General features: G+C 47.3%; 2 protein-coding genes and 22 non-coding genes across 29 annotated transcripts in view; 6 read left to right on the plus strand and 18 right to left on the minus strand.

The window, feature by feature from the left end:
• The window catches only part of LOC107077277 (baculoviral IAP repeat-containing protein 1-like), a 150575-nt gene that overhangs the window by 76327 nt on the left and 46736 nt on the right, over window positions 1–27512 (minus strand). The window lies entirely within an intron of this gene.
• On the minus strand, window positions 94–166 carry trnaa-agc (transfer RNA alanine (anticodon AGC)). Its single transcript has one exon. It is a non-coding gene; the product is annotated as a tRNA-Ala (tRNA).
• On the minus strand, window positions 671–743 carry trnam-cau (transfer RNA methionine (anticodon CAU)). The gene has a single exon. It is a non-coding gene; the product is annotated as a tRNA-Met (tRNA).
• Window positions 1413–1484, plus strand: trnap-ugg (transfer RNA proline (anticodon UGG)). The gene has a single exon. It is a non-coding gene; the product is annotated as a tRNA-Pro (tRNA).
• Window positions 2220–2292, minus strand: trnaa-agc (transfer RNA alanine (anticodon AGC)). The gene has a single exon. It is a non-coding gene; the product is annotated as a tRNA-Ala (tRNA).
• trnam-cau (transfer RNA methionine (anticodon CAU)) lies at window positions 2797–2869 on the minus strand. The gene has a single exon. It is a non-coding gene; the product is annotated as a tRNA-Met (tRNA).
• On the minus strand, window positions 3277–3349 carry trnaa-ugc (transfer RNA alanine (anticodon UGC)). Its single transcript has one exon. It is a non-coding gene; the product is annotated as a tRNA-Ala (tRNA).
• On the plus strand, window positions 3539–3610 carry trnap-cgg (transfer RNA proline (anticodon CGG)). Its single transcript has one exon. It is a non-coding gene; the product is annotated as a tRNA-Pro (tRNA).
• trnaa-agc (transfer RNA alanine (anticodon AGC)) lies at window positions 4346–4418 on the minus strand. Its single transcript has one exon. It is a non-coding gene; the product is annotated as a tRNA-Ala (tRNA).
• On the minus strand, window positions 4923–4995 carry trnam-cau (transfer RNA methionine (anticodon CAU)). The gene has a single exon. It is a non-coding gene; the product is annotated as a tRNA-Met (tRNA).
• trnaa-ugc (transfer RNA alanine (anticodon UGC)) lies at window positions 5403–5475 on the minus strand. The gene has a single exon. It is a non-coding gene; the product is annotated as a tRNA-Ala (tRNA).
• On the plus strand, window positions 5665–5736 carry trnap-cgg (transfer RNA proline (anticodon CGG)). Its single transcript has one exon. It is a non-coding gene; the product is annotated as a tRNA-Pro (tRNA).
• trnaa-agc (transfer RNA alanine (anticodon AGC)) lies at window positions 6455–6527 on the minus strand. The gene has a single exon. It is a non-coding gene; the product is annotated as a tRNA-Ala (tRNA).
• trnam-cau (transfer RNA methionine (anticodon CAU)) lies at window positions 7032–7104 on the minus strand. The gene has a single exon. It is a non-coding gene; the product is annotated as a tRNA-Met (tRNA).
• trnap-ugg (transfer RNA proline (anticodon UGG)) lies at window positions 7774–7845 on the plus strand. The gene has a single exon. It is a non-coding gene; the product is annotated as a tRNA-Pro (tRNA).
• Window positions 8581–8653, minus strand: trnaa-agc (transfer RNA alanine (anticodon AGC)). Its single transcript has one exon. It is a non-coding gene; the product is annotated as a tRNA-Ala (tRNA).
• Window positions 9158–9230, minus strand: trnam-cau (transfer RNA methionine (anticodon CAU)). Its single transcript has one exon. It is a non-coding gene; the product is annotated as a tRNA-Met (tRNA).
• On the minus strand, window positions 9638–9710 carry trnaa-ugc (transfer RNA alanine (anticodon UGC)). The gene has a single exon. It is a non-coding gene; the product is annotated as a tRNA-Ala (tRNA).
• trnap-cgg (transfer RNA proline (anticodon CGG)) lies at window positions 9900–9971 on the plus strand. The gene has a single exon. It is a non-coding gene; the product is annotated as a tRNA-Pro (tRNA).
• trnaa-agc (transfer RNA alanine (anticodon AGC)) lies at window positions 10690–10762 on the minus strand. Its single transcript has one exon. It is a non-coding gene; the product is annotated as a tRNA-Ala (tRNA).
• trnam-cau (transfer RNA methionine (anticodon CAU)) lies at window positions 11267–11339 on the minus strand. The gene has a single exon. It is a non-coding gene; the product is annotated as a tRNA-Met (tRNA).
• On the plus strand, window positions 12009–12080 carry trnap-ugg (transfer RNA proline (anticodon UGG)). The gene has a single exon. It is a non-coding gene; the product is annotated as a tRNA-Pro (tRNA).
• Window positions 12816–12888, minus strand: trnaa-agc (transfer RNA alanine (anticodon AGC)). The gene has a single exon. It is a non-coding gene; the product is annotated as a tRNA-Ala (tRNA).
• LOC107077284 (baculoviral IAP repeat-containing protein 1e-like) lies at window positions 15199–24424 on the minus strand. 6 transcript variants are annotated; one of them, XR_011189279.1, is made up of 7 exons: window positions 22319–24418; window positions 20512–20679; window positions 19274–19432; window positions 18555–18641; window positions 17276–17520; window positions 17021–17185; window positions 15199–16060 (listed from the first exon to the last, which is right to left on the minus strand). XR_011189279.1 is itself a non-coding variant. In XM_069188039.1 (6 exons), exons 2-6 carry the CDS (start codon window positions 20660–20662, stop codon window positions 15696–15698), a joined length of 927 nt encoding a protein of 308 aa, XP_069044140.1. In that variant the 5' UTR covers window positions 20663–20679; window positions 24343–24424; the 3' UTR covers window positions 15199–15695. The 6 variants fall into 6 exon arrangements, 3 of the variants coding, with proteins under 3 accessions (XP_069044140.1, XP_069044138.1, XP_069044139.1); XR_011189280.1 differs by adding an exon at window positions 20073–20318 and having other exon boundaries at window positions 17276–18641; XR_011189278.1 differs by having other exon boundaries at window positions 17276–18641.

Consider the following 27512-nt stretch of genomic DNA (forward strand, 5'->3'; position numbering starts at 1 on the left):
TGACAGCTGAAGGACGTTGAGCGGAGGAGAACCTATCAGAAGTCGCAGAGGCTAAAGGAGAGCACCCGGCTCCCAGAGCTCCAGACTCGCACCTGGAGGATGCGGGCATCGATCCCGCTACCTCTCGCATGCTAAGCGAGCGCTCTACCATTTGAGCTAATCCCCCTCGCTTCAGGCTTCTCGGCATCATGTCTTACCGCCCGCTGCCCTTGGTCTGCAAGGCAGTCCTTTCAAGTGCGATGAAGACGCACGAATAGACCTTCGTTGCCTATTGTACGAGCTGAACTTTTGTGCTCCTCAATTCAATGCTCTTTCCATCAACTCATCTTGTCTTTTGACGCTTGGGGTTTTGCGCTCCTTTGACTCTCGGCATATCGGGTGACTTGAAACACTGAAGTTGTCGCTTACGGAGTGTGGAACATTGTTTTGCAACTGTCATGACGCTGTGTGAGCCTTTCATCGGCAACAGGGGCAGGCTGACAGCAGCGCCAGCGAAAGTTAGGGCAAATTTGGGGATTTAACTCTGAATGTGAGTGTTATGTAGGAAAGGGGTGCGGCTTTGCTCCTCTCCCGTGTAAAGGTGAGGCTTTCCACGTGGTAGGCACGCAGACGTGGTTCTGAGCGAATAGTTGCTGCAAGTGTCTGAAAAGAGCAAGAAAGCAAGTGGCCCTGCCCCGTGTGAGGATCGAACTCACGACCTTCAGATTATGAGACTGACGCGCTACCTACTACGCCAACGAGGCCAGCTGCGGTGCCCGGGCCGGAAAGTTTGCCTCACAGGGATTTCAGACGCCTGTTCCCTAATCTTGCGACACCCTCTGCTGGGTGTTGCATTTGCCTTTTGATCTCACCCGAGACTTTGGGGCTTTGTTTCTGTCGCGAGTCTGTCTTTCACAGCTCACCTAGCACAAGTCTCTCTGGCTGAAATGGCCTCTCTGCTTCAGCGTCGTGCCCTCACTCAGCCATTAAAAACATCACTCGGACCCCCGACATGCTGCCATGAAGTGTCAAGAGAGAGTGGCGGAGACGTACTTAAACCAGAGAGAAGATGAAAAGGGGGCGTGGCTGCTAAACGCTTCACACTCTCCTCGCAAGGCGTGATCAGGGGTTAAAGGACACCTCTCGACGCACCGAGCGCTCAGCGTACACCTGGAGGATGCGGGCATCGATCCCGCTACCTCTCGCATGCAAAGCGAGCGCTCTACCATGTGAGCTAATCCCCTTCGCTGTCCCTTCCTCCTCGGCGTGGCCTTGTGCCGCTTGTTCCCCTCTTACAGGGCGCCGTCCACTGCCCTTCGCCTGCAAGGCAGTCGGCTTTCTTGACTTATTGATGAAGGTCTGACGGGACGAGCGAATGACGCCTCCCCCCGTCCTCCAGCTCGCTGACAACACAGAAGCGGAAGAGTCGCTGTGGCTCGTTGGTCTAGGCGTATGATTCTCGCTTTGGGTGCGAGAGGTCCCGGGTTCAAATCCCGGACGAGCCCTTTTCCTCCTCTTCCACACTCCTGGGACCTGATATCCAAATCACCTCGCAGCGTCTGCTTACGGCAAACGATGGAAGGTGACTGATGACTGAAGGAGCCTGGTCAATCCTCATCACGTGGCACAATGCCAGCGTGCAGTCAGCTGTCCAAGGCGGCAACCTCGTTGCTCGTTCAAAAGAACACGTCCTGAAAACTCCTCACCGCTATGTGGTAAATGAGCACCGCGATCGCTTGTCGTCATGCGCCATTACTTGAGAAATGCAGAAGCAAAAACCGCCCTCTCTCAGCCACCGAAACGTGTGCGGGGCTCGCCTTGCGCTCTCTGCGCCTCGCATATTTGTGGAGCTGTCTGCTCTTCTTTCTGTTGAAGTACTCAAAATACTTCACCGTCCTGCAGAGCGTGATGTGCTCGCTGACAGCTTTCAATATTTGAAGGAAAACTACGAGCTTGATGGCTCGAATGTGAATGTTAAGCAATCGTTGATCAAACGCACGTCTTCTAAGGATTCGTGAGAGTATTCTCACCACCGTTTTCACTCGGATATACTTTTCATTTGCTAAGCTGCCAAATCGGACGAGAAAATGCCGGAGACGCACTGGGTGCAGACTGAGGTGGGGAAGGAGGCGTGGCCCTTCAATGCTTGACAGCTGAAGGACGTTGAGCGGAGGAGAACCTATCAGAAGTCGAAGAGGCTAAAGGAGAGCACCCGGCTCCCAGAGCTCCAGACTCGCACCTGGAGGATGCGGGCATCGATCCCGCTACCTCTCGCATGCTAAGCGAGCGCTCTACCATTTGAGCTAATCCCCCTCGCTTCAGGCTTCTCGGCATCATGTCTTACCGCCCGCTGCCCTTGGTCTGCAAGGCAGTCCTTTCAAGTGCGATGAAGACGCACGAATAGACCTTCGTTGCCTATTGTACGAGCTGAACTTTTGTGCTCCTCAATTCAATGCTCTTTCCATCAACTCATCTTGTCTTTTGACGCTTGGGGTTTTGCGCTCCTTTGACTCTCGGCATATCGGGTGACTTGAAACACTGAAGTTGTCGCTTACGGAGTGTGGAACATTGTTTTGCAACTGTCATGACGCTGTGTGAGCCTTTCATCGGCAACAGGGGCAGGCTGACAGCAGCGCCAGCGAAAGTTAGGGCAAATTTGGGGATTTAACTCTGAATGTGAGTGTTATGTAGGAAAGGGGTGCGGCTTTGCTCCTCTCCCGTGTAAAGGTGAGGCTTTCCACGTGGTAGGCACGCAGACGTGGTTCTGAGCGAATAGTTGCTGCAAGTGTCTGAAAAGAGCAAGAAAGCAAGTGGCCCTGCCCCGTGTGAGGATCGAACTCACGACCTTCAGATTATGAGACTGACGCGCTACCTACTACGCCAACGAGGCCAGCTGCGGTGCCCGGGCCGGAAAGTTTGCCTCACAGGGATTTCAGACGCCTGTTCCCTAATCTTGCGACACCCTCTGCTGGGTGTTGCATTTGCCTTTTGATCTCACCCGAGACTTTGGGGCTTTGTTTCTGTCGCGAGTCTGTCTTTCACAGCTCACCTAGCACAAGTCTCTCTGGCTGAAATGGCCTCTCTGCTTCAGCGTCGTGCCCTCACTCAGCCATTAAAAACATCACTCGGACCCCCGACATGCTGCCATGAAGTGTCAAGAGAGAGTGGCGGAGACGTACTTAAACCAGAGAGAAGATGAAAAGGGGGCGTGGCTGCTAAACGCTTCACACTCTCCTCGCAAGGCGTGATCAGGGGTTAAAGGACACCTCTCGACGCACCGAGCGCTCAGCGTACACCTGGAGGATGCGGGCATCGATCCCGCTACCTCTCGCATGCAAAGCGAGCGCTCTACCATGTGAGCTAATCCCCCTCGCTGTGCCTTCCTCCTCGGCGTCGCCTTGTGCCGCTTGTTCCCCTCTTACCGGGCGCCGTCCACTGCCCTTCGCCTTCAAGGCAGTCGGCTTTCTTGACTTATTGATGAAGGTCTGACGGGACGAGCGAATGACGCCTCCCCCCGTCCTCCAGCTCGCTGACAACACAGAAGCGGAAGAGTCGCTGTGGCTCGTTGGTCTAGGCGTATGATTCTCGCTTCGGGTGCGAGAGGTCCCGGGTTCGAATCCCGGACGAGCCCTTTTCCTCCTCTTCCTCACTCCTGGGAACTGATATCCACAACACCTCGCAGCGTCTGCTTACGGCAAACGATGGAAGGTGACTGATGACTGAAGGAGCCTGGTCAATCCTCATCACGTGGCACAATGCCAGCGTGCAGTCAGCTGTCCAAGGCGGCAACCTCGTTGCTCGTTCAAAAGAACACGTCCTGAAAACTCCTCACCGCTATGTGGTAAATGAGCACCGCGATCGCTTGTCGTCATGCGCCATTACTTGAGAAATGCAGAAGCAAAAACCGCCCTCTCTCAGCCACCGAAACGTGTGCGGGGCTCGCCTTGCGCTCTCTGCGCCTCGCATATTTGTGGAGCTGTCTGCTCTTCTTTCTGTTGAAGTACTCAAAATACTTCACCGTCCTGCAGAGCGTGATGTGCTCGCTGACAGCTTTCAATATTTGAAGGAAAACTACGAGCTTGATGGCTCGAATGTGAATGTTAAGCAATCGTTGATCAAACGCACGTCTTCTAAGGATTCGTGAGAGTATTCTCACCACCGTTTTCACTCGGATATACTTTTCATTTGCTAAGCTGCCAAATCGGACGAGAAAATGCCGGAGACGCACTGGGTGCAGACTGAGGTGGGGAAGGAGGCGTGGCCCTTCAATGCTTGACAGCTGAAGGACGTTGAGCGGAGGAGAACCTATCAGAAGTCGAAGAGGCTAAAGGAGAGCACCCGGCTCCCAGAGCTCCAGACTCGCACCTGGAGGATGCGGGCATCGATCCCGCTACCTCTCGCATGCTAAGCGAGCGCTCTACCATTTGAGCTAATCCCCCTCGCTTCAGGCTTCTCGGCATCATGTCTTACCGCCCGCTGCCCTTGGTCTGCAAGGCAGTCCTTTCAAGTGCGATGAAGACGCACGAATAGACCTTCGTTGCCTATTGTACGAGCTGAACTTTTGTGCTCCTCAATTCAATGCTCTTTCCATCAACTCATCTTGTCTTTTGACGCTTGGGGTTTTGCGCTCCTTTGACTCTCGGCATATCGGGTGACTTGAAACACTGAAGTTGTCGCTTACGGAGTGTGGAACATTGTTTTGCAACTGTCATGACGCTGTGTGAGCCTTTCATCGGCAACAGGGGCAGGCTGACAGCAGCGCCAGCGAAAGTTAGGGCAAATTTGGGGATTTAACTCTGAATGTGAGTGTTATGTAGGAAAGGGGTGCGGCTTTGCTCCTCTCCCGTGTAAAGGTGAGGCTTTCCACGTGGTAGGCACGCAGACGTGGTTCTGAGCGAATAGTTGCTGCAAGTGTCTGAAAAGAGCAAGAAAGCAAGTGGCCCTGCCCCGTGTGAGGATCGAACTCACGACCTTCAGATTATGAGACTGACGCGCTACCTACTACGCCAACGAGGCCAGCTGCGGTGCCCGGGCCGGAAAGTTTGCCTCACAGGGATTTCAGACGCCTGTTCCCTAATCTTGCGACACCCTCTGCTGGGTGTTGCATTTGCCTTTTGATCTCACCCGAGACTTTGGGGCTTTGTTTCTGTCGCGAGTCTGTCTTTCACAGCTCACCTAGCACAAGTCTCTCTGGCTGAAATGGCCTCTCTGCTTCAGCGTCGTGCCCTCACTCAGCCATTAAAAACATCACTCGGACCCCCGACATGCTGCCATGAAGTGTCAAGAGAGAGTGGCGGAGACGTACTTAAACCAGAGAGAAGATGAAAAGGGGGCGTGGCTGCTAAACGCTTCACACTCTCCTCGCAAGGCGTGATCAGGGGTTAAAGGACACCTCTCGACGCACCGAGCGCTCAGCGTACACCTGGAGGATGCGGGCATCGATCCCGCTACCTCTCGCATGCAAAGCGAGCGCTCTACCATGTGAGCTAATCCCCCTCGCTGTGCCTTCCTCCTCGGCGTCGCCTTGTGCCGCTTGTTCCCCTCTTACCGGGCGCCGTCCACTGCCCTTCGCCTTCAAGGCAGTCGGCTTTCTTGACTTATTGATGAAGGTCTGACGGGACGAGCGAATGACGCCTCCCCCCGTCCTCCAGCTCGCTGACAACACAGAAGCGGAAGAGTCGCTGTGGCTCGTTGGTCTAGGCGTATGATTCTCGCTTCGGGTGCGAGAGGTCCCGGGTTCGAATCCCGGACGAGCCCTTTTCCTCCTCTTCCTCACTCCTGGGAACTGATATCCACAACACCTCGCAGCGTCTGCTTACGGCAAACGATGGAAGGTGACTGATGACTGAAGGAGCCTGGTCAATCCTCATCACGTGGCACAATGCCAGCGTGCAGTCAGCTGTCCAAGGCGGCAACCTCGTTGCTCGTTCAAAAGAACACGTCATGAAAACTCCTCACCGCTATGTGGTAAATGAGCACCGCGATCGCTTGTCGTCATGCGCCATTACTTGAGAAATGCAGAAGCAAAAACCGCCCTCTCTCAGCCACCGAAACGTGTGCGGGGCTCGCCTTGCGCTCTCTGCGCCTCGCATATTTGCGGAGCTGTCTGCTCTTCTTTCTGTTGAAGTACTCAAAATACTTCACCGTCCTCCAGAGCGTGATGTGCTCGCTGACAGCTTTCAATATTTGAAGGAAAACTACGAGCTTGATGGCTCGAATGTGAATGTTAAGCAATCGTTGATCAAACGCACGTCTTCTAAGGATTCGTGAGAGTATTCTCAGCATTGTTTTCACTCGGATATACTTTTCATTTGCTAAGCTGCCAAATCGGACGCACTCGGTGCAGACTGAGGTGGGGAAGGAGGCGTGGCCCTTCAATGCTTGACAGCTGAAGGACGTTGAGCGGAGGAGAACCTATCAGAAGTCGCAGAGGCTAAAGGAGAGCACCCGGCTCCCAGAGCTCCAGACTCGCACCTGGAGGATGCGGGCATCGATCCCGCTACCTCTCGCATGCTAAGCGAGCGCTCTACCATTTGAGCTAATCCCCCTCGCTTCAGGCTTCTCGGCATCATGTCTTACCGCCCGCTGCCCTTGGTCTGCAAGGCAGTCCTTTCAAGTGCGATGAAGACGCACGAATAGACCTTCGTTGCCTATTGTACGAGCTGAACTTTTGTGCTCCTCAATTCAATGCTCTTTCCATCAACTCATCTTGTCTTTTGACGCTTGGGGTTTTGCGCTCCTTTGACTCTCGGCATATCGGGTGACTTGAAACACTGAAGTTGTCGCTTACGGAGTGTGGAACATTGTTTTGCAACTGTCATGACGCTGTGTGAGCCTTTCATCGGCAACAGGGGCAGGCTGACAGCAGCGCCAGCGAAAGTTAGGGCAAATTTGGGGATTTAACTCTGAATGTGAGTGTTATGTAGGAAAGGGGTGCGGCTTTGCTCCTCTCCCGTGTAAAGGTGAGGCTTTCCACGTGGTAGGCACGCAGACGTGGTTCTGAGCGAATAGTTGCTGCAAGTGTCTGAAAAGAGCAAGAAAGCAAGTGGCCCTGCCCCGTGTGAGGATCGAACTCACGACCTTCAGATTATGAGACTGACGCGCTACCTACTACGCCAACGAGGCCAGCTGCGGTGCCCGGGCCGGAAAGTTTGCCTCACAGGGATTTCAGACGCCTGTTCCCTAATCTTGCGACACCCTCTGCTGGGTGTTGCATTTGCCTTTTGATCTCACCCGAGACTTTGGGGCTTTGTTTCTGTCGCGAGTCTGTCTTTCACAGCTCACCTAGCACAAGTCTCTCTGGCTGAAATGGCCTCTCTGCTTCAGCGTCGTGCCCTCACTCAGCCATTAAAAACATCACTCGGACCCCCGACATGCTGCCATGAAGTGTCAAGAGAGAGTGGCGGAGACGTACTTAAACCAGAGAGAAGATGAAAAGGGGGCGTGGCTGCTAAACGCTTCACACTCTCCTCGCAAGGCGTGATCAGGGGTTAAAGGACACCTCTCGACGCACCGAGCGCTCAGCGTACACCTGGAGGATGCGGGCATCGATCCCGCTACCTCTCGCATGCAAAGCGAGCGCTCTACCATGTGAGCTAATCCCCTTCGCTGTCCCTTCCTCCTCGGCGTGGCCTTGTGCCGCTTGTTCCCCTCTTACAGGGCGCCGTCCACTGCCCTTCGCCTGCAAGGCAGTCGGCTTTCTTGACTTATTGATGAAGGTCTGACGGGACGAGCGAATGACGCCTCCCCCCGTCCTCCAGCTCGCTGACAACACAGAAGCGGAAGAGTCGCTGTGGCTCGTTGGTCTAGGCGTATGATTCTCGCTTTGGGTGCGAGAGGTCCCGGGTTCAAATCCCGGACGAGCCCTTTTCCTCCTCTTCCACACTCCTGGGACCTGATATCCAAATCACCTCGCAGCGTCTGCTTACGGCAAACGATGGAAGGTGACTGATGACTGAAGGAGCCTGGTCAATCCTCATCACGTGGCACAATGCCAGCGTGCAGTCAGCTGTCCAAGGCGGCAACCTCGTTGCTCGTTCAAAAGAACACGTCCTGAAAACTCCTCACCGCTATGTGGTAAATGAGCACCGCGATCGCTTGTCGTCATGCGCCATTACTTGAGAAATGCAGAAGCAAAAACCGCCCTCTCTCAGCCACCGAAACGTGTGCGGGGCTCGCCTTGCGCTCTCTGCGCCTCGCATATTTGTGGAGCTGTCTGCTCTTCTTTCTGTTGAAGTACTCAAAATACTTCACCGTCCTGCAGAGCGTGATGTGCTCGCTGACAGCTTTCAATATTTGAAGGAAAACTACGAGCTTGATGGCTCGAATGTGAATGTTAAGCAATCGTTGATCAAACGCACGTCTTCTAAGGATTCGTGAGAGTATTCTCACCACCGTTTTCACTCGGATATACTTTTCATTTGCTAAGCTGCCAAATCGGACGAGAAAATGCCGGAGACGCACTGGGTGCAGACTGAGGTGGGGAAGGAGGCGTGGCCCTTCAATGCTTGACAGCTGAAGGACGTTGAGCGGAGGAGAACCTATCAGAAGTCGAAGAGGCTAAAGGAGAGCACCCGGCTCCCAGAGCTCCAGACTCGCACCTGGAGGATGCGGGCATCGATCCCGCTACCTCTCGCATGCTAAGCGAGCGCTCTACCATTTGAGCTAATCCCCCTCGCTTCAGGCTTCTCGGCATCATGTCTTACCGCCCGCTGCCCTTGGTCTGCAAGGCAGTCCTTTCAAGTGCGATGAAGACGCACGAATAGACCTTCGTTGCCTATTGTACGAGCTGAACTTTTGTGCTCCTCAATTCAATGCTCTTTCCATCAACTCATCTTGTCTTTTGACGCTTGGGGTTTTGCGCTCCTTTGACTCTCGGCATATCGGGTGACTTGAAACACTGAAGTTGTCGCTTACGGAGTGTGGAACATTGTTTTGCAACTGTCATGACGCTGTGTGAGCCTTTCATCGGCAACAGGGGCAGGCTGACAGCAGCGCCAGCGAAAGTTAGGGCAAATTTGGGGATTTAACTCTGAATGTGAGTGTTATGTAGGAAAGGGGTGCGGCTTTGCTCCTCTCCCGTGTAAAGGTGAGGCTTTCCACGTGGTAGGCACGCAGACGTGGTTCTGAGCGAATAGTTGCTGCAAGTGTCTGAAAAGAGCAAGAAAGCAAGTGGCCCTGCCCCGTGTGAGGATCGAACTCACGACCTTCAGATTATGAGACTGACGCGCTACCTACTACGCCAACGAGGCCAGCTGCGGTGCCCGGGCCGGAAAGTTTGCCTCACAGGGATTTCAGACGCCTGTTCCCTAATCTTGCGACACCCTCTGCTGGGTGTTGCATTTGCCTTTTGATCTCACCCGAGACTTTGGGGCTTTGTTTCTGTCGCGAGTCTGTCTTTCACAGCTCACCTAGCACAAGTCTCTCTGGCTGAAATGGCCTCTCTGCTTCAGCGTCGTGCCCTCACTCAGCCATTAAAAACATCACTCGGACCCCCGACATGCTGCCATGAAGTGTCAAGAGAGAGTGGCGGAGACGTACTTAAACCAGAGAGAAGATGAAAAGGGGGCGTGGCTGCTAAACGCTTCACACTCTCCTCGCAAGGCGTGATCAGGGGTTAAAGGACACCTCTCGACGCACCGAGCGCTCAGCGTACACCTGGAGGATGCGGGCATCGATCCCGCTACCTCTCGCATGCAAAGCGAGCGCTCTACCATGTGAGCTAATCCCCCTCGCTGTGCCTTCCTCCTCGGCGTCGCCTTGTGCCGCTTGTTCCCCTCTTACCGGGCGCCGTCCACTGCCCTTCGCCTTCAAGGCAGTCGGCTTTCTTGACTTATTGATGAAGGTCTGACGGGACGAGCGAATGACGCCTCCCCCCGTCCTCCAGCTCGCTGACAACACAAAAGCGGAAGAGTCGCTGTGGCTCGTTGGTCTAGGCGTATGATTCTCGCTTCGGGTGCGAGAGGTCCCGGGTTCGAATCCCGGACGAGCCCTTTTCCTCCTCTTCCTCACTCCTGGGAACTGATATCCACAACACCTCGCAGCGTCTGCTTACGGCAAACGATGGAAGGTGACTGATGACTGAAGGAGCCTGGTCAATCCTCATCACGTGGCACAATGCCAGCGTGCAGTCAGCTGTCCAAGGCGGCAACCTCGTTGCTCGTTCAAAAGAACACGTCATGAAAACTCCTCACCGCTATGTGGTAAATGAGCACCGCGATCGCTTGTCGTCATGCGCCATTACTTGAGAAATGCAGAAGCAAAAACCGCCCTCTCTCAGCCACCGAAACGTGTGCGGGGCTCGCCTTGCGCTCTCTGCGCCTCGCATATTTGCGGAGCTGTCTGCTCTTCTTTCTGTTGAAGTACTCAAAATACTTCACCGTCCTCCAGAGCGTGATATGCTCGCTGACAGCTTTCAATATTTGAAGGAAAACTACGAGCTTGATGGCTCGAATGTGAATGTTAAGCAATCGTTGATCAAACGCACGTCTTCTAAGGATTCGTGAGAGTATTCTCAGCATTGTTTTCACTCGGATATACTTTTCATTTGCTAAGCTGCCAAATCGGACGCACTCGGTGCAGACTGAGGTGGGGAAGGAGGCGTGGCCCTTCAATGCTTGACAGCTGAAGGACGTTGAGCGGAGGAGAACCTATCAGAAGTCGCAGAGGCTAAAGGAGAGCACCCGGCTCCCAGAGCTCCAGACTCGCACCTGGAGGATGCGGGCATCGATCCCGCTACCTCTCGCATGCTAAGCGAGCGCTCTACCATTTGAGCTAATCCCCCTCGCTTCAGGCTTCTCGGCATCATGTCTTACCGCCCGCTGCCCTTGGTCTGCAAGGCAGTCCTTTCAAGTGCGATGAAGACGCACGAATAGACCTTCGTTGCCTATTGTACGAGCTGAACTTTTGTGCTCCTCAATTCAATGCTCTTTCCATCAACTCATCTTGTCTTTTGACGCTTGGGGTTTTGCGCTCCTTTGACTCTCGGCATATCGGGTGACTTGAAACACTGAAGTTGTCGCTTACGGAGTGTGGAACATTGTTTTGCAACTGTCATGACGCTGTGTGAGCCTTTCATCGGCAACAGGGGCAGGCTGACAGCAGCGCCAGCGAAAGTTAGGGCAAATTTGGGGATTTAACTCTGAATGTGAGTGTTATGTAGGAAAGGGGTGCGGCTTTGCTCCTCTCCCGTGTAAAGGTGAGGCTTTCCACGTGGTAGGCACGCAGACGTGGTTCTGAGCGAATAGTTGCTGCAAGTGTCTGAAAAGAGCAAGAAAGCAAGTGGCCCTGCCCCGTGTGAGGATCGAACTCACGACCTTCAGATTATGAGACTGACGCGCTACCTACTACGCCAACGAGGCCAGCTGCGGTGCCCGGGCCGGAAAGTTTGCCTCACAGGGATTTCAGACGCCTGTTCCCTAATCTTGCGACACCCTCTGCTGGGTGTTGCATTTGCCTTTTGATCTCACCCGAGACTTTGGGGCTTTGTTTCTGTCGCGAGTCTGTCTTTCACAGCTCACCTAGCACAAGTCTCTCTGGCTGAAATGGCCTCTCTGCTTCAGCGTCGTGCCCTCACTCAGCCATTAAAAACATCACTCGGACCCCCGACATGCTGCCATGAAGTGTCAAGAGAGAGTGGCGGAGACGTACTTAAACCAGAGAGAAGATGAAAAGGGGGCGTGGCTGCTAAACGCTTCACACTCTCCTCGCAAGGCGTGATCAGGGGTTAAAGGACACCTCTCGACGCACCGAGCGCTCAGCGTACACCTGGAGGATGCGGGCATCGATCCCGCTACCTCTCGCATGCAAAGCGAGCGCTCTACCATGTGAGCTAATCCCCTTCGCTGTCCCTTCCTCCTCGGCGTGGCCTTGTGCCGCTTGTTCCCCTCTTACAGGGCGCCGTCCACTGCCCTTCGCCTGCAAGGCAGTCGGCTTTCTTGACTTATTGATGAAGGTCTGACGGGACGAGCGAATGACGCCTCCCCCCGTCCTCCAGCTCGCTGACAACACAGAAGCGGAAGAGTCGCTGTGGCTCGTTGGTCTAGGCGTATGATTCTCGCTTTGGGTGCGAGAGGTCCCGGGTTCAAATCCCGGACGAGCCCTTTTCCTCCTCTTCCACACTCCTGGGACCTGATATCCAAATCACCTCGCAGCGTCTGCTTACGGCAAACGATGGAAGGTGACTGATGACTGAAGGAGCCTGGTCAATCCTCATCACGTGGCACAATGCCAGCGTGCAGTCAGCTGTCCAAGGCGGCAACCTCGTTGCTCGTTCAAAAGAACACGTCCTGAAAACTCCTCACCGCTATGTGGTAAATGAGCACCGCGATCGCTTGTCGTCATGCGCCATTACTTGAGAAATGCAGAAGCAAAAACCGCCCTCTCTCAGCCACCGAAACGTGTGCGGGGCTCGCCTTGCGCTCTCTGCGCCTCGCATATTTGTGGAGCTGTCTGCTCTTCTTTCTGTTGAAGTACTCAAAATACTTCACCGTCCTGCAGAGCGTGATGTGCTCGCTGACAGCTTTCAATATTTGAAGGAAAACTACGAGCTTGATGGCTCGAATGTGAATGTTAAGCAATCGTTGATCAAACGCACGTCTTCTAAGGATTCGTGAGAGTATTCTCACCACCGTTTTCACTCGGATATACTTTTCATTTGCTAAGCTGCCAAATCGGACGAGAAAATGCCGGAGACGCACTGGGTGCAGACTGAGGTGGGGAAGGAGGCGTGGCCCTTCAATGCTTGACAGCTGAAGGACGTTGAGCGGAGGAGAACCTATCAGAAGTCGCAGAGGCTAAAGGAGAGCACCTGGCTCCCAGAGCTCCAGACTCGCACCTGGAGGATGCGGGCATCGATCCCGCTACCTCTCGCATGCTAAGCGAGCGCTCTACCATTTGAGCTAATCCCCCTCGCTTCAGGCTTCTCGGCATCATGTCTTACCGCCCGCTGCCCTTGGTCTGCAAGGCAGTCCTTTCAAGTGCGATGAAGACGCACGAATAGACCTTCGTTGCCTATTGTACGAGCTGAACTTTTGTGCTCCTCAATTCAATGCTCTTTCCATCAACTCATCTTGTCTTTTGACGCTTGGGGTTTTGCGCTCCTTTGACTCTCGGCATATCGGGTGACTTGAAACACTGAAGTTGTTGCTTACGGAATGTGGAACATTGACGCTGTGTGAGCCTTTCATCGGCAACAGGGGCAGGCTGACAGCAGCGCCAGCGAAAGTTAGGGCAAATTTGTGGACTTAACTCTGAATGTGAGTGTTATGTAGGAAAGGGGTGCGGCTTTGCTCCTCTCCCGTGTAAAGGTGACGCTTTCCACGTGGTAGGCACGCAGACGTGGTTCTGAGCGAATAGTTGCTGCAAGTGTCTCAAAAAAGCAAGAGAGAAAGCTGCCCTGCCCCGAAACTCACGACTTTCCGATGATGAGATTATGAGGGTGCGGGTCCCTTTTTCAAATCCTGGAATAGCCCATTAGTGTAGTTCTATTTCACCCCCACAATGCTAGGAATCTCTCTCTAACTATATTCTTATGACAAACCATGCAATGAACTCTACAAAATTGATCAATAACAATTAACTGAAAGTAACGCTGTATCTGGAGCTCAACCCATGGTTAGCACGCAGCTTTGTGTTTAACTAGACCTATTGCAACAAACCAGGCCGCTGCTCCTCATTTGTAATGAATCCAAAGTATCAGCTGCTGCCCTGTAGTCGCTGGTGATGTAGGGGACTAAGAGCAGAACACCAGATATTAGAACGTTTCTGAAGATATTGGAAATAATATCCTCAGTCAGAAATGAACTTGCATCACTTGATTTCCCTAAAATTGCTTTATAGACACACCACAAATATACACAATGAAGTTTAATTAATTCATGTTTATCAATCAGTGCAATTTAACAATATATTGTAATGTCTATAAGATTCTAAATTTCACCTGATAGATGTAGAGCCTTTAGTATGCAATAGTGAATTTTCAGAATTCCTGGTTAATTAAGAACAAAAATTAAATACATATTTAAATTCAGTGTATGTCTTAAATGTGATCTGCCCCCTCTGACTGTGAATTTAATAGATTTGTTACTTTTTCATTAGGATGGTACTCTACACTTCTGAGTGTGAAAAGGGATAGGATTTGGGGATTCCGAGTGTAACGTTCGTAGGCCAGTGCAAGGACACGTCCTCTTTTTAAAAGTCATTATTTAAGAGTTCTGAACAGTCTCACTCTTCACTCCCTCACTCACAAGGTCAGAGGAGCAGATCGTTTCAGGTCGTTTTAGTTCACTGTAGTTACAGAGGTCTCTCCTGTGTAGCATTTTTGACTTATAAGTAAAACACAAATTATATTCGCAAATTAATTGTATTTGCAGCTCTTAGAAGATCAACTTCAGAGACTTCTGTAACAGATCTTTTCAGGTAATTTCAGTTCAGTGCTGCTTCTCCAAACATTGGGAATGAGCCTCAGGAAATTCAGAGCAGCGTGTTGCTCGCCTCTCACTTGCTCTGCGGACCAGTCCAGTAGGAGCCGCACAGTCACTGGGACGTGTGCCCTCCTACACCGCCTTGCAGTACAGTACAGAACAGGAGGAGTCTCCTCTTCCGTCTGCAAGACTTGCAGCACTCTGGCTGTGTAGAACTGGACCACAGCCACAGGACAGAGAAGGGGCGGTGTTCCAAAGAACTACCGTAAATAATCACTTTCAAAAAGATGCAGAAGGTTCTTTTCTTGAACGTACCCTTACATTTGCCACCACAACTTAATTCTCTGTACCCCCAAATCCCCAATATCCCTGCTTTCCCCCGAGAAACACAAGTGTAGAGTGTCCTGGCACCCTTTCAAACTGCTAGGCGGTGCAGTCGGTTACAAAATAAAAGTAACTCCGTTATTGAGGCATCGTCATTCCCTGACACTTCCATGGCCCAGTGTACAACACTGGACACACACCTTTGGAAATGTCTGAGAGGACACATTTTGTGGATATCAGAGATGAACGGCTGTTAATAAAGACCCTGCCCTTCACAAGCACTTGAATGTTTATTCAACCTCTGGGCAAAGCCATTTCCAACTGGGGCTCCTTCTGGCCAGTACCTATTCCCACAAGTAGCTCCAGTTGTTGGGATTCTGGATGCTGGAATGACAGATGACCCAACTGGTGATGTGCTTGCGTGAGTTAACTGGTGTCATGGGATACCAGCTCTCAGGAGATTACAGCGAACAACAGTCTGCAGCTTTATTTCTTCTGCCAGCTGGAGATAATCAGGGACTTTACCAAGCTCCCTCGGTAACAACAGCACAGCGAGAGATATTACAGCAATCTACAGCTAGTCCATATTAGGAGAGCAGGACGAATGACTGGAGACAGTTCATCACATCCTTTTACAGAATACACTTGGTTACAAAACAGATCATGACCCTTCTGCCCTTTCTATTTCCCCATAGGATCCAAGAACAGTCAGTGTAAGACTGCAAGGCTTAAGGAGTTGTTTCAGACCTTGTTCAGGGAAATGAAAATATAATTAATATTAATATATTTAGAGGTTTTGCAGTCTTATTTTCCAATAATAGAAAAACACAGAGAAAGCAGTTAATTAGTACAAGTACACATCTCATTTCATTTCAAGTACACCTGTACCGGGTGCCAACAGCGTCTGAAAGCGATGGTCGAACGGGGATTGATTTCTGTTAAGTTGTGGTACATGTTGCCAACTTAAGTTCAAATGCTTTCTACAATCTTTGGCTGAACGTGGATCTTGTAGGTCAAACTAATGTGTCGTGACTGAGGATGCCTCTTCTTCATGTCTTCAAACAGCTTCCGGTCCATTTCGTCCAGCAGCCAGCCCAGCAGAAGAACATGCTGGATTCTGGGGAGCTGCGCGATGGCCCTCACAAAGGCGACGACCAGGCGGGAAGAAGGTTTCATCAGATGAGACACGGGTCTGGAGATGTCCACCTTCACCAGGTTACTCAGGCGCCCCAGACAGTGGAACAATTCCTGCCAGCCTCTTTCTGTGGTGTTGATGCTGTGGTCTATAATGAGTTTATGAAGTCCAAGGAAATGGCCATTTTGGGTTGCCTTTGCTAAAAAATAGATTTATATTTGTTTACTACATGGAATACAGTTGTGGTATTGCAGCTGTAGGTAAGGGCAGCTAATCAAGCATTTTAATTCATTTGAATGTCATTTCCACAAATAAGTTATCTAAATTTGATATAGCATTACCATGAAAATCTATTTTTACTGTTTAAAAACAGTATTATCAACCAAGATAATGTTTTCCTGATAGATAGGTTTAAACAATATTATTTTTTTAGAATACTAATACTACCATGTTGTTTATATTTCTAATAATAAATCTTCAATTGCATTGAAAAATGAAATGCACTATTGTTAGAAACAGAACTACTGTTTTATTACAACAATCCTAAATCAATAGGATAACAATTCTGGCATGAAGCTTATCAAAAATTAGAAAAAGCTCAATTTTATGATTTCCTATGCCTGATTAAAATAACTAAAAGCACTTACTTTATTTAGATGTTTTGAATGTTTTTTAACAGACATACTGTAGGATGCATCCTAAGCAATGTATTTGAAAAATTACATAGAAAACAAAAAATATGATAAAGTAGAGAGTACTGTTTCTGAACCTTCTGGCTGCGTTCTGTGACCCATCCACTTCCTAACCAGAATATCCCACATGGGGTCACAGGGGAGCTGGAGCCTATCCCAGCAAGCAACAGGCGTAGGGCAGGATACTCCCTGGATGGCACACCAGTCCATTACAGGGCAGACGCACACACACTCGACTTAGGCTAATTAACCTACCAGCATGTGCGTGGAAGCCCACATCAACACAGAGAGAACATACAAATGCCACAGAGAGCATCTTAGGAACTGAACTTAGGGCCCCAGCACTGACAGGTTTGATTTAGTTCTTATTTTTACACCATTTGAAAATCATACAGTAGGCTTGTCATAACAAGCACTTATTCTGTTGCAGATCTATTCTAAACGTAAAGGATCTTGGTACAACTTACCAAATGTGACAAGACTGTCATCGTTCAAACAGGAGTGCATTCGAAGGGACCTCAAACACGGCAGAGTTTGACAAGCTTTAATAATCATCTCAGCTGCCTCCTTCATGCCTCTTCCAAATGGCAGATGCAAGACTTCAAGGTTTTTAAGTTTCTGCAGAGCACAAGCTGAGAACACAGATAATTAGCAGCACTTTACTCAACTCTTTTCAGGACGGCCTATCCCTTCAGGACATTCAGTCTCTTTACTATACGTACTGTACAAATATGTGCAAGAGGGGAGTGAGTCAAGACAAACTGGAGGTTCTTGTCTGGACCACATTTCCCAGACTGCTGTGGGGTGTGAGCTGCTGCCCGCTGTCACTAGACCCTTGACCTGCTGGTGGAAGATTATTGGTCAGGTGTCAGATCACAGAGAAGGAAGCTCAAGCTTCCAAAAGTCAGTTGCTGTGCTTTCTGCCATTTGAAGACAGACGGCAGATCCTCCGTTAGGCTTTGTGCATCTGAGGGACCAAGAGAAAGACACAGAGGAAAGAGCTGCAAGGTTCTGGAAGTGTTTAGTATGAAGAGACTCAAGGAAATGTTTTTTGTTGGTGAAGAGTCACAGAGAGAGAGAGACTGGAGTTAAGAGTTGTTCGGTTCTTTGAGGAGGGGAATTAGCTTAGCTGCCCTCTCCTGATAGTGAGGGACTGAAAAAGAGTTAGGCTTTTACTTTGGAGTTTTTTATTTCCCTGGACTATGAATAAACAGTGCTGTTTCTGAGCCTTATGTCTGCATGTCTGTTTCTCTGCATTAGCCTGTGTTTCAAGACTGTTACAACAAGTCCAATGGACAGTCAAATGTTTTCATCATTTGGTTTTCCATCGCAGGGCACATATAGATGCCAGCTGTAGATACTTAAATGTTTTATAGGCACACATACAATACAATATCTATGCGATGTATTTTAAAGAACTAATAATTCTGTAAACCAAATTCATCCATCCATTTTCTAGCCATGTTATCCAGTACAGGGCTGCGTGGCAGCTGGAGTCTATCCCAGCAAGAAACAGGTGCCTGGCAGATACATCCTGGATGTATCTAGATGTGCACAGATCTATATAACCTACCAGCATGTCTTTGGACTGTGGGAGGAGACCAGAGCATCTGAAAGAAACCCACACTAAACCGAAGAGAACATGCAAACTCCCCACAGACAGAACCCAGGTCCAGAATTAAACCCAGGGCTCCAGAACTGCTAATGCAATGACAGGCAATGCCAATGTCCCAACAATACACCCCAGGGAGCCAACGTGCCACCCATGCAGAGCAAGCAAACTGATTTTAGGTCAACACAATCATGCCCAACATCTCGAAGAAATTGGAGCTGAACTGCATATCAACCAATCAATTAGCCTATATTAAAAAAGTCATAGAACTTAAGAACAAATCATGAATATGTTACAGTCTCATTGTCAATAAGACGAGTGGTTCACATGAAAGCTTCAGTAACTCAGCGAGAAGTGCCTGGCCTTTCGCCAAGTCAGTTTCCACCTACCGAAAGCTGGCATTACTTCCACAGAGTCAAACACTTCATTACACAGCTTCAGCACTTTCAGATTTGTGAATCTCCCCAGCTGTGCAACTGAGAAAAAAACAAAACTTTACAATTAGCAGAGATCACAACTACAACTCTTACATTTTCTCTTCTATTAAGTCCAGAAATAGAATACCCTCTGAACAGTTTGATCTGTGAAAAGGTTGTGCAGGAGAAATAAACCTAAAATCACAATTTATTTTACCTTTATTTACACACTGTAAAATACGTCTTCCAAGTGAAAAACAAATGGTCAGACGCTCTGAACAGTAATTGCAAATGAAAATGAAATAGAAACTCTGGCTGGGCATCTTCAGAATGAACAGTGAAATGTGAACCAAAGAGCACAGAAGGAAACTATGAGAGTGCAGAACAAGATTCCCAGGCATGTTGTTGAGGATAATGCCCTGGATTCAAGTGTTTCATAGCAAAAGCAGTTAACTACTCATGCAAGTTACATTCTGTCTTATATTTCTAATTGATTTGGGATGAGCTGTAGACCTTTGTTTTTATTTTGACATTATTTTGTCAGTAATATGTGAAAAAGTCTAGGCCAGGGTGACTAGTTTTGATAACCTCTATAAAACCCGCTGGTGTGGATAAGAACTGCTAGAACAACAATCTGGAATGTGATCCATAAGAACATGGCGCAGACTCATTGGCAGAAGGAAACGGCTCACCAAAAGAGCTCAGCTGAGAATCGGTAAACACTATGCAGCCCAGTTTGAGCTCCTGCAGGCTAGCGCAAGGCAGGGCGCCGATGATGCCTTCCAACCCAGGACAGGAGTCACTTTCCAATACAAAGCTGGACAAGAGTGGGAAATGTGCGAAAAGCCACGCTAAAACAGAAACAAAAAAACGAAACAAAAAAATCAGAAGCTTCATACTGTTACTGGTGCAGACGATGACTGGCCACTCCTCCTGAAAACCACAGCTGCTGGTTCTTTCACCAAGCAGGGCAGTGCAATCATGTTGCAATAATACAGTAGGATTTTTCCCAATAATAATTACTGTATATTGATTTGACCTCAGCATTGTCCTTACCTTGATTCATTTCGGTCTTTGCATTCTTAATTTATCTGCTTGTGCCTTTTCAAACAATGCTGTGACAACACCCAAAGTGCATTCTATTCCTTCGTCCTTTAACTTTTCATCAGCACTTTTGTAAGACTTACATTTTGGTTATTTGTAAGCATTAATGTAGCTTCTACTTGTCACACACTATCGAATCTATAAAGGGAAGGCTGTAGTTGATTACATAAATGAGTTTGGAAATTTTAGATGAAATGCAGTTAAGGCAGATATTTAGATTCATGCAGCAATGTTTTTTGCATTCGTATTGCTCCAAGGAACACATCTGTTCGGTCATGTTAAGTGTTTTTAAAGACAAAATGGTTTGATGTTTTAGAAGAAAATGCAGTCCAAACGCCCATATTTGTTTGCTCTAGCACAATATTTTTGGAATCATGTTTTGATCACCTAAAAAACAGTGCTTCCCAGTCTTGGTCAGGAGTAGCCATTCATTCCAACAGATCTTTGTTGGTCTGACTCATCCATCCACCCTTTTCCTAACCACTTATTCCAGTTCAGGGTTAGGGTTAGCCTTGTAGCACAGTGGCCCTGGGTTCAATTTCAGTGCTGTCTGCATGGAGTTTGCATGTCTCCCTGCGCTCATGTGGGCTTCCTCCAGGTGATGCAGTTTCCTCCCACAGTCCACTGGCAGTGCTGGAAGGTGAACAGACCCCGATCTGAGTGTGCATGTATGCTTGTATCTGTCTGCTCTGCAGTGGGCTGGCATCCCATCCAGGGTGTATCCTGCCTTACCCCTGTTGCTAGATAGGCTCTGGCTTCCTCACGACCCTGTACTGTATAAAGCACTTTAGAAAATGGGTGGATGGATGGATTAACCTGATCTTACCTAATATAGTGTCTTCCTCTTGTATGTTAATATTCAAGTACAGTTTCCTTAGAGTAACCACCTTGCTGAATCCAACTGGTAGGGCACACAAAATTCCTGGAGATGGACCCAGTACTAATTTCAGTTCCTCCAGTTTTGAAAATGTGTCCATTTGACGGAGTAGCAATTCTGGAAAATTAGAAAAGGCAGTTTATTTATTAAACTGTAAACTAACAACAGACAACTTTCTGTAGTAAAACCGTGTTCAATATTCATGATTTCGCTTCTTTGCACAAAAGTGTTATAAGGTTATACAATGTTATAAGGCACAGCTGCGCTAACATGATTTAACAGGATTCTGGAGCACTGCATCCTGGGTAATGCTTCAGTTGTTCAGTTTCCTTCAGGAAAGCGTAAGTGGCTTGTGTGTGGACCTGTTACCAGAGCAGTGCGTGTGCGTGACTCAGTGTTGTGCTGCCAGATAAAAGAAATGTTATTAAAACAAATACCTTCCATGTATCCCTAAGCTATCAGTTTCAATTCACTTTCCTGTCAGTTATTCCTGTGAGGTAATAAACATCATTACAAGACGATAGTGCTGCATTTTTTAACAATAATAAAAACAAGATCTAAAAGGAAAGACAATACACACAACAATGAAAAGAAAAACTAAGTCCAGTACATGGTAAGCTGTTATACAGCAGTGATCTTATTAGTTTGCACATACAGTAATTAGAATTACAGGGAGGACGGAATGCTTTTCTGAAGTTTTCAGTACTTATTTTCTTTAAAAATACTAATAACTAATATCACTGATAGTTAAAAGTTATAACAAAACATTATTATGGTTTTGTGAACTGTGGAACCACACATTATTCCCCAGCAAGGCATTAAGTTCCATGTTTGAAAATTCACCATCTGAGGAGACCTCAAGCCACCTAACCCTCATAAATACCGAAGTGTTACTGTACACTGTACTAGTACACTAGAGGGCACAAGTGAATTTCAAACTGGCTTTTTTACGAAAGCAGCTGTGGAACATGCTGCCCAGCGATAGTGTTAAAGCCGATACCCTGACTTCATTCAAGACAGCTGGATGAGGTCCTCCAGTCAGGAAGGGAGGCACTCCTTTACACAAAGGGATGTGGAAGCATGGAACAAGCTAAATATTCAAGTTGTTTCACAAATGGAAACCACAGGGAAATACATTTAAAAATGAGCATGGGAGACAATAGACAATAGCTCACAAAGGGTGGTGGGATAGTTTTCTTTCAGGAAACAATTGGATGACATCCTGGGATCAATTCACTACTAGCTGCCAAATAAGAAAGGTCAGAAAGCTGTCCAGCTCATGAGGAAAGCTATTCTACACCACACTATTTGATATATTAGATCTAAATTATACCTGAATTACAGGGATTTTTAAGTGCATTTAGAAAATTACACATTATTCTTATTACTAAGATGCTAATTAAGCATTGTTTTTCCTCACTGCTGAAAGCACAATGCTAACATGTGTGAGTCTAAAATCATCTGACACAGCATGATGGCAGACTGTTCTGTACATTGAACATACTACAGCAGTCTGATTCCCATGGATTCTTATAAACATAAAAACAAATTCTCAGAGTTTTAAATAACTTAAATAACATAGCCTACATAGAAAAGATCTGCAATGTGTTTAGAAATTCAGTATGTATCTTTGTTATTGAATGAAGAGAAGCATCCTTATCCCTTCTGAAACAGTCAAGATATCCTTGAAACGGAGTTTCCTGACACTTGATCCGGGCCTGCTGACCACACCATTACAACACCACTGACCTCTTACCTGGAATGTCTGCTTTTGTGCACATCAGAGTTAAGGACCTCAAATTGGTCAGTGAGGCAAGAATTGCCTGCTCTTCTTCACTCATTCTGTTGGATAACACAAGCAACCCCTTGACCTTTGCTGCATATTTTTCTAGAACAAGATGCAGTTCTTGAACTATTCCTGAACTGTCCAGGACATCCAGAACCACAGAGTCTGACAGGAAGAACAACAGGCTCAAGTTTTCCAGCTCTTTCTCCGCCAGTTGTCTCATCTGCACGATGGACACGTGCAGAAGGGGGATTTTATATTCATGTCTGTTGTAAGCTGAACACAGCACATCAATAAACTCCTCAGGTATGGGAGCAGAGAAAAAACTGATTGCCAAATTAAACAAATGATTAAATGTCCTTTTTGTAATTCTCAATCTCTCAGGATCACGAAATGAACCAGCGAACTCCTCTTCAACAGCCGGTGGTTCTGTTATTTGAAAGCGATCCTCATTCTCATTGAAATAGGTCATTTCCTTGAAAAAATGGAGGTGAAAGCTCTTGATCCCCTTAATGCTCTCTGGATACTGATTTATGAAATAAAACAGTCCGTGTAATGGAATTTGGTTGATGAGAAAGCTTTTCCCTTTCATGCCCTCTGTGATTATTGGCGAACAGGACGGTAAATACAGGGAGTCAATCAGCATTCTTAAAACCTGGTCGAAGAGAAAAGTATCTGTAACAGTGATGCGTAAATCTGGGGCGGCATTCATAACATGCAGGAAATTATCAATATAAACCGGGATCTCAGGGTGATGAGTATGGAACGCTTTGATTGCCTCGTCAGCACTAAAAGCAGCGTTCTTGTTAATCCTGTTCAGTGTATAGTCCGTGACGATTGTAGCTGCTCTTTCTGACCTTGTAGAGGTGAAGGTAAGGAAATGCCCAAAGCATAAAAAAGTAGCTAAAGAATCGATCTCTTCTAAGTATTTCTGACTTTGTTCCCTCTCCTCAGGGACGCTGGAGGTCATGAGCTCGTTCATGCGCACCGCGGCCAGATACTCCTGGAAACAGACGTGAAAGACCCGATACACTGGCTGGATTCTCTGGGCTGTGAGTCTGTTCAGAAGCCCCAGCCTGAGGGCCTCTGGCTCCTTCACTCCCGCCTGGAGAAGGTCAGCCTCTGTGAATTCAAACTGCCCATGGAACTGCCCTCTCAGACAGAGCTCCCCCACGCTGGACACCGTGTCGACGCAGACACCCGTCTGCCCAGCGGAGTCTTTCCTTATGAACTGCAGGTAGCAGTCGAGGAGGCAGATGCTGGTAAACTCTCTGTTGGGGAACTTAATCCTTGACACACAGGCTGCTAACCCAAAGAGGGGGGTCTTGATGATGGGGCAGATGGCAGGGAATGTATATAATCTTTTGTAAACATCCTCCACTTGGACCATGTTAAAAGACAGCACACTCCGTAAGATGCTAATGGTGCCACGCAGAGGAAAATCTAGGATAGCAATCAGGAGCTCAGCATGCTTCCGGATAAGGTAAAGGCTTTGGGTTCTTACACCAACGATGACTGGGATTTTCCACAAGTGGGTCCGATGAATCAACTCCTCTATCAGCATGGGAAGAGGAGTTGCATCCTTCCCAAATTCATCAAGCAGGAACAGGACACGTTCTCGATAATGACGGATCAATTCCCGGAAGTTTGACTCTGAAATACCCAGCTCCTCTTTGAGAAGATGATCCCTAAGTATTTCAGTCACGCTGAGTTTTTCAGGTTCACAGTTCAAGGGAATATAAAACACTAATTCAAATCGCCTCAGAATGGGACACGCCCCCTGAGCCCAGAGCATAGCTATCATTTTCAGACAGGCTGTCTTCCCACTCCCTAGCTGGCCCTCTAACACTGTGATGTTTCGCAGGTCTCTCAGCACTTCAGGCAGAGTGACCTGAGCAAGAGGAACGTTCCTGAAGTCCTTCGTCTCCATGACTACCTCCGTGTACAGCAGGCGGATATCAAAAGGAATATGGATATCGGAGAACGGGAAGGACCTGCTGAACTCCTTGGTTGCGTAGGCCTTCTTCAGGAGGAATTGCAGATTCCTGGCTTCCTTCTCCAACATATTTAATTCCATAATTCCATAATTCCATAATTTAATAATGATTAAATAAAAGACAACTGAACCAAGCTTGCATAATGATTCCTTGAATTGCATGTTAATCCTACGAGCTGGTAAGTTCATCAGTCAAATGAAACTGAACTAAACACCGTGCAAGACATTTACAAATGAACTGCAGGAAACGTACTGTATATTTTTCCCAATGCTGCTGCCACTATAGAGTGACACAAAAACGAATAAAGTATATAATGAGTGAGTAGAATACAGCTCACAGAGACAAATACATGAGTTCTGACCCAAGTATTGTCAAATACCAAATAAACTATTTACTACCTGTGGAAGACGACAGGAGAAGCTGGGCAGAAACACCAGTATCTTGATTGTGCTCCTTAAAAAGAGAAGACAGGCATCTCTAAATACACCGGTACACGCTGAAAGACCACTAGTTTCTTAGATTATTTTCTCAAATGCTAATATAAAATAAAGCCCTGAAATCACTGATGATATCTGGGAAACTTTGTGCCAATATTTCTTTTCATGTCTTCCTTTCATGATATCACTCGATACCTCAAATTTTTTAAGCACTTTCACTTCCTGAGCGATATTTGATGTTTTCTCTAAGATTAGTGATTTACAGTATTTGGTCTTCATGCCTGATGCCTCTAAAATAATGTCTTGGAAAATCCCCAAAATTTCCTGATGCCCTGTTTTCCGGATAGTGATTCTAGCTTCTTTCTTTTTCACCATTTAATATTATTATTTAGCTGGATTTTGCATACATCTTTGTGTTCCTGTTTTTCATAGAATTTTGCAATGAGTGGGAAGAGTTTTCTGATTAAGGTTTTAAGTTTTTAAATCAAGACAGGTTCTCTAATCACTCTCCAATCACTGTGCTGATGGTTGGAACTGGATTTTGTTCCAACCAAGCTTTTAGTTACACACTTGAATCCTTTACTGACTCAGCAATAGGATTAATTTGAAATGACAACGTCTGGTCTTTTTTAACACTTACTCATAAGTAATCTCAAATTCCAAAATTTTGGGTAGAAAAATAAAACTTCTAAAAATACTCCAATGAATCAACACGTTATTTAAATTAAGCCTTCAGTTAGGTAATTAAGAGGGTGGGGAACTGAAAACAAGCAGTTGGAAACTCAGGATTTTTGAATTGTCGGAAGTCATCTGCTAATCCTCCCTCCTTTTTCCTATAGGTCTTTGATCTCAGTACCTCTCAGGTCTTTTTAGTGCTCCGGCTGATTCTGAGCAAGTTGGAAACAGATAGCACTCCAAGGATCAGAGCTGAATAATCAAGACGGAAAGGTGGAAGTTTTAAAAGCTATCCAAACCCTTACCTTTTTGAGGCTAACGGCAGTGTCACTTTGTTGAGGATTTTGACCGATGTTAATAACATATTGGCATCTGAAAGCAGACGTTTATTTGTGTATTAATAACATAAGATTAATGAGGTATCTTGACACTTTATAAAGATATGTAAAGGCCTTAAAAATCCTTCCTGAGGAAATTCAATCCCATTACAGATAGATGCAAAAAGATTTACAATTCTATACGTCTAGCTGCTTCCATTCTCAAGCTCACAGACTGATTTGCACAAAGAAAATATGCATCTCTAAAAGAGAAAACTTGCAGAAAATGGCTTATGCTACTCAGTGCTGCAGGACATTAATAACTGCAAGTAGAAGTTTTATTGCAGGTGTCCGACAGGTTGATTTGAGCAAACTCAGTGACTCTTAGCAACTTCAAAAATCTGTTCTGTGGAAGAATAACTTACTGTGAGAAGATCTTCTGATGCTCCTGTACTGGATCAGCTCCTTCAGGCCAATGTGAAATCCTCCCACCACACTGAAAACACTGAACAGTTTCCTCGTCACCTAGATACATTTTCAAGTTACATCTACACATCAGAAAGATCTTTACAAGACTGACTGTTTTCTACAAAGACCAGACTGTTGTAACCTGCTGCTGTCTGGTACAGGAGACTGCACTACAGTATATCCAGACTTCACCCTGTTCAAAATGTTGAAACGTGTCTCTCAACTTGAATTAAAAAAAAACAATACAGACTTTAAAGCATTTCTTCTGCTCCACAAAACACTAAAGGGTCTAACGCCCCTTTATTTAAGTGACCTGCTAAAACATTACAGACCAAGCAGAGCACAGTGGACCCAAGAAATTACAAAATAACTGCTGGGGGCAGTGTCTTTAGCTACAGGACCACTAAATTGTAGAACTTTCTGAAACAATCTAAGAGATACCCCTGTGCTATCAGAAGTTTTTTTTAATCGTTTCACTGCTATAAAAACAAACTTAATGGTTGGATTTAGAGGATATGGGAGATCACTCACATGTGCAGTACTTGTGAAAACATTAAAAAGTGTCCTTTATTACAATTCACAAACCAGCCCATTATTGCAATGCGCTCTCTCACCATTTAATGTTCCCACTGCCTGGATCCCAGCGCAAGAACATGACATTGAGCGTGTTGCACTCAAGTTAGCAGACCCAGGTAACCAGCCTGGACCTCACACCTTTTCCAGATTTAAGATAATCAATGTATAAAAAAAAACTCATTAGGGGAAAGAGGGGTGTGGGGCGTCGCCACTGGGGCCTGGGACCTCCAGAGGTTTCTTGTCACCCACGGGGGGGGGGTTGTTTTCTTCTCCTTCCTGACCACATGGTCAGGTGCCGTTTACCTGCTAGAGCAATCTGTAAGGCACGCTGTGGCATTCTTTTACAAAGGGCTCTAGAGAAAACAAAAGACTGGCTGACTGATTTAAAATTACCAGCCACACCAAAATTAAATTTGTCCACTAATTCCACAACAAAAACACTGATAAAAACACAACAAGTACAGCAGACTTTAGAAAAATCAGTTGCGATTATATATGGGATGAGCACATCAGTGTTTCTGTTAAAAATAAAATTGCTGGAAAAAGATTGTCCCTCAGCATTGACAGGGTTTTAAAACCAGGTGTTTTCTAAAATAAAATTGCTACTAAACTGATATGTATAAAAAGCCTGACATTGGGTGAGCACAGATGCAAGATGACAGTGTTGTCATTTTTAGATGTTTAAGTTACCATC

Source organism: Lepisosteus oculatus, chromosome 4 (assembly GCF_040954835.1).
Source record: "Lepisosteus oculatus isolate fLepOcu1 chromosome 4, fLepOcu1.hap2, whole genome shotgun sequence".
Taxonomy (NCBI): Eukaryota; Metazoa; Chordata; class Actinopteri; order Semionotiformes; family Lepisosteidae; genus Lepisosteus; species Lepisosteus oculatus.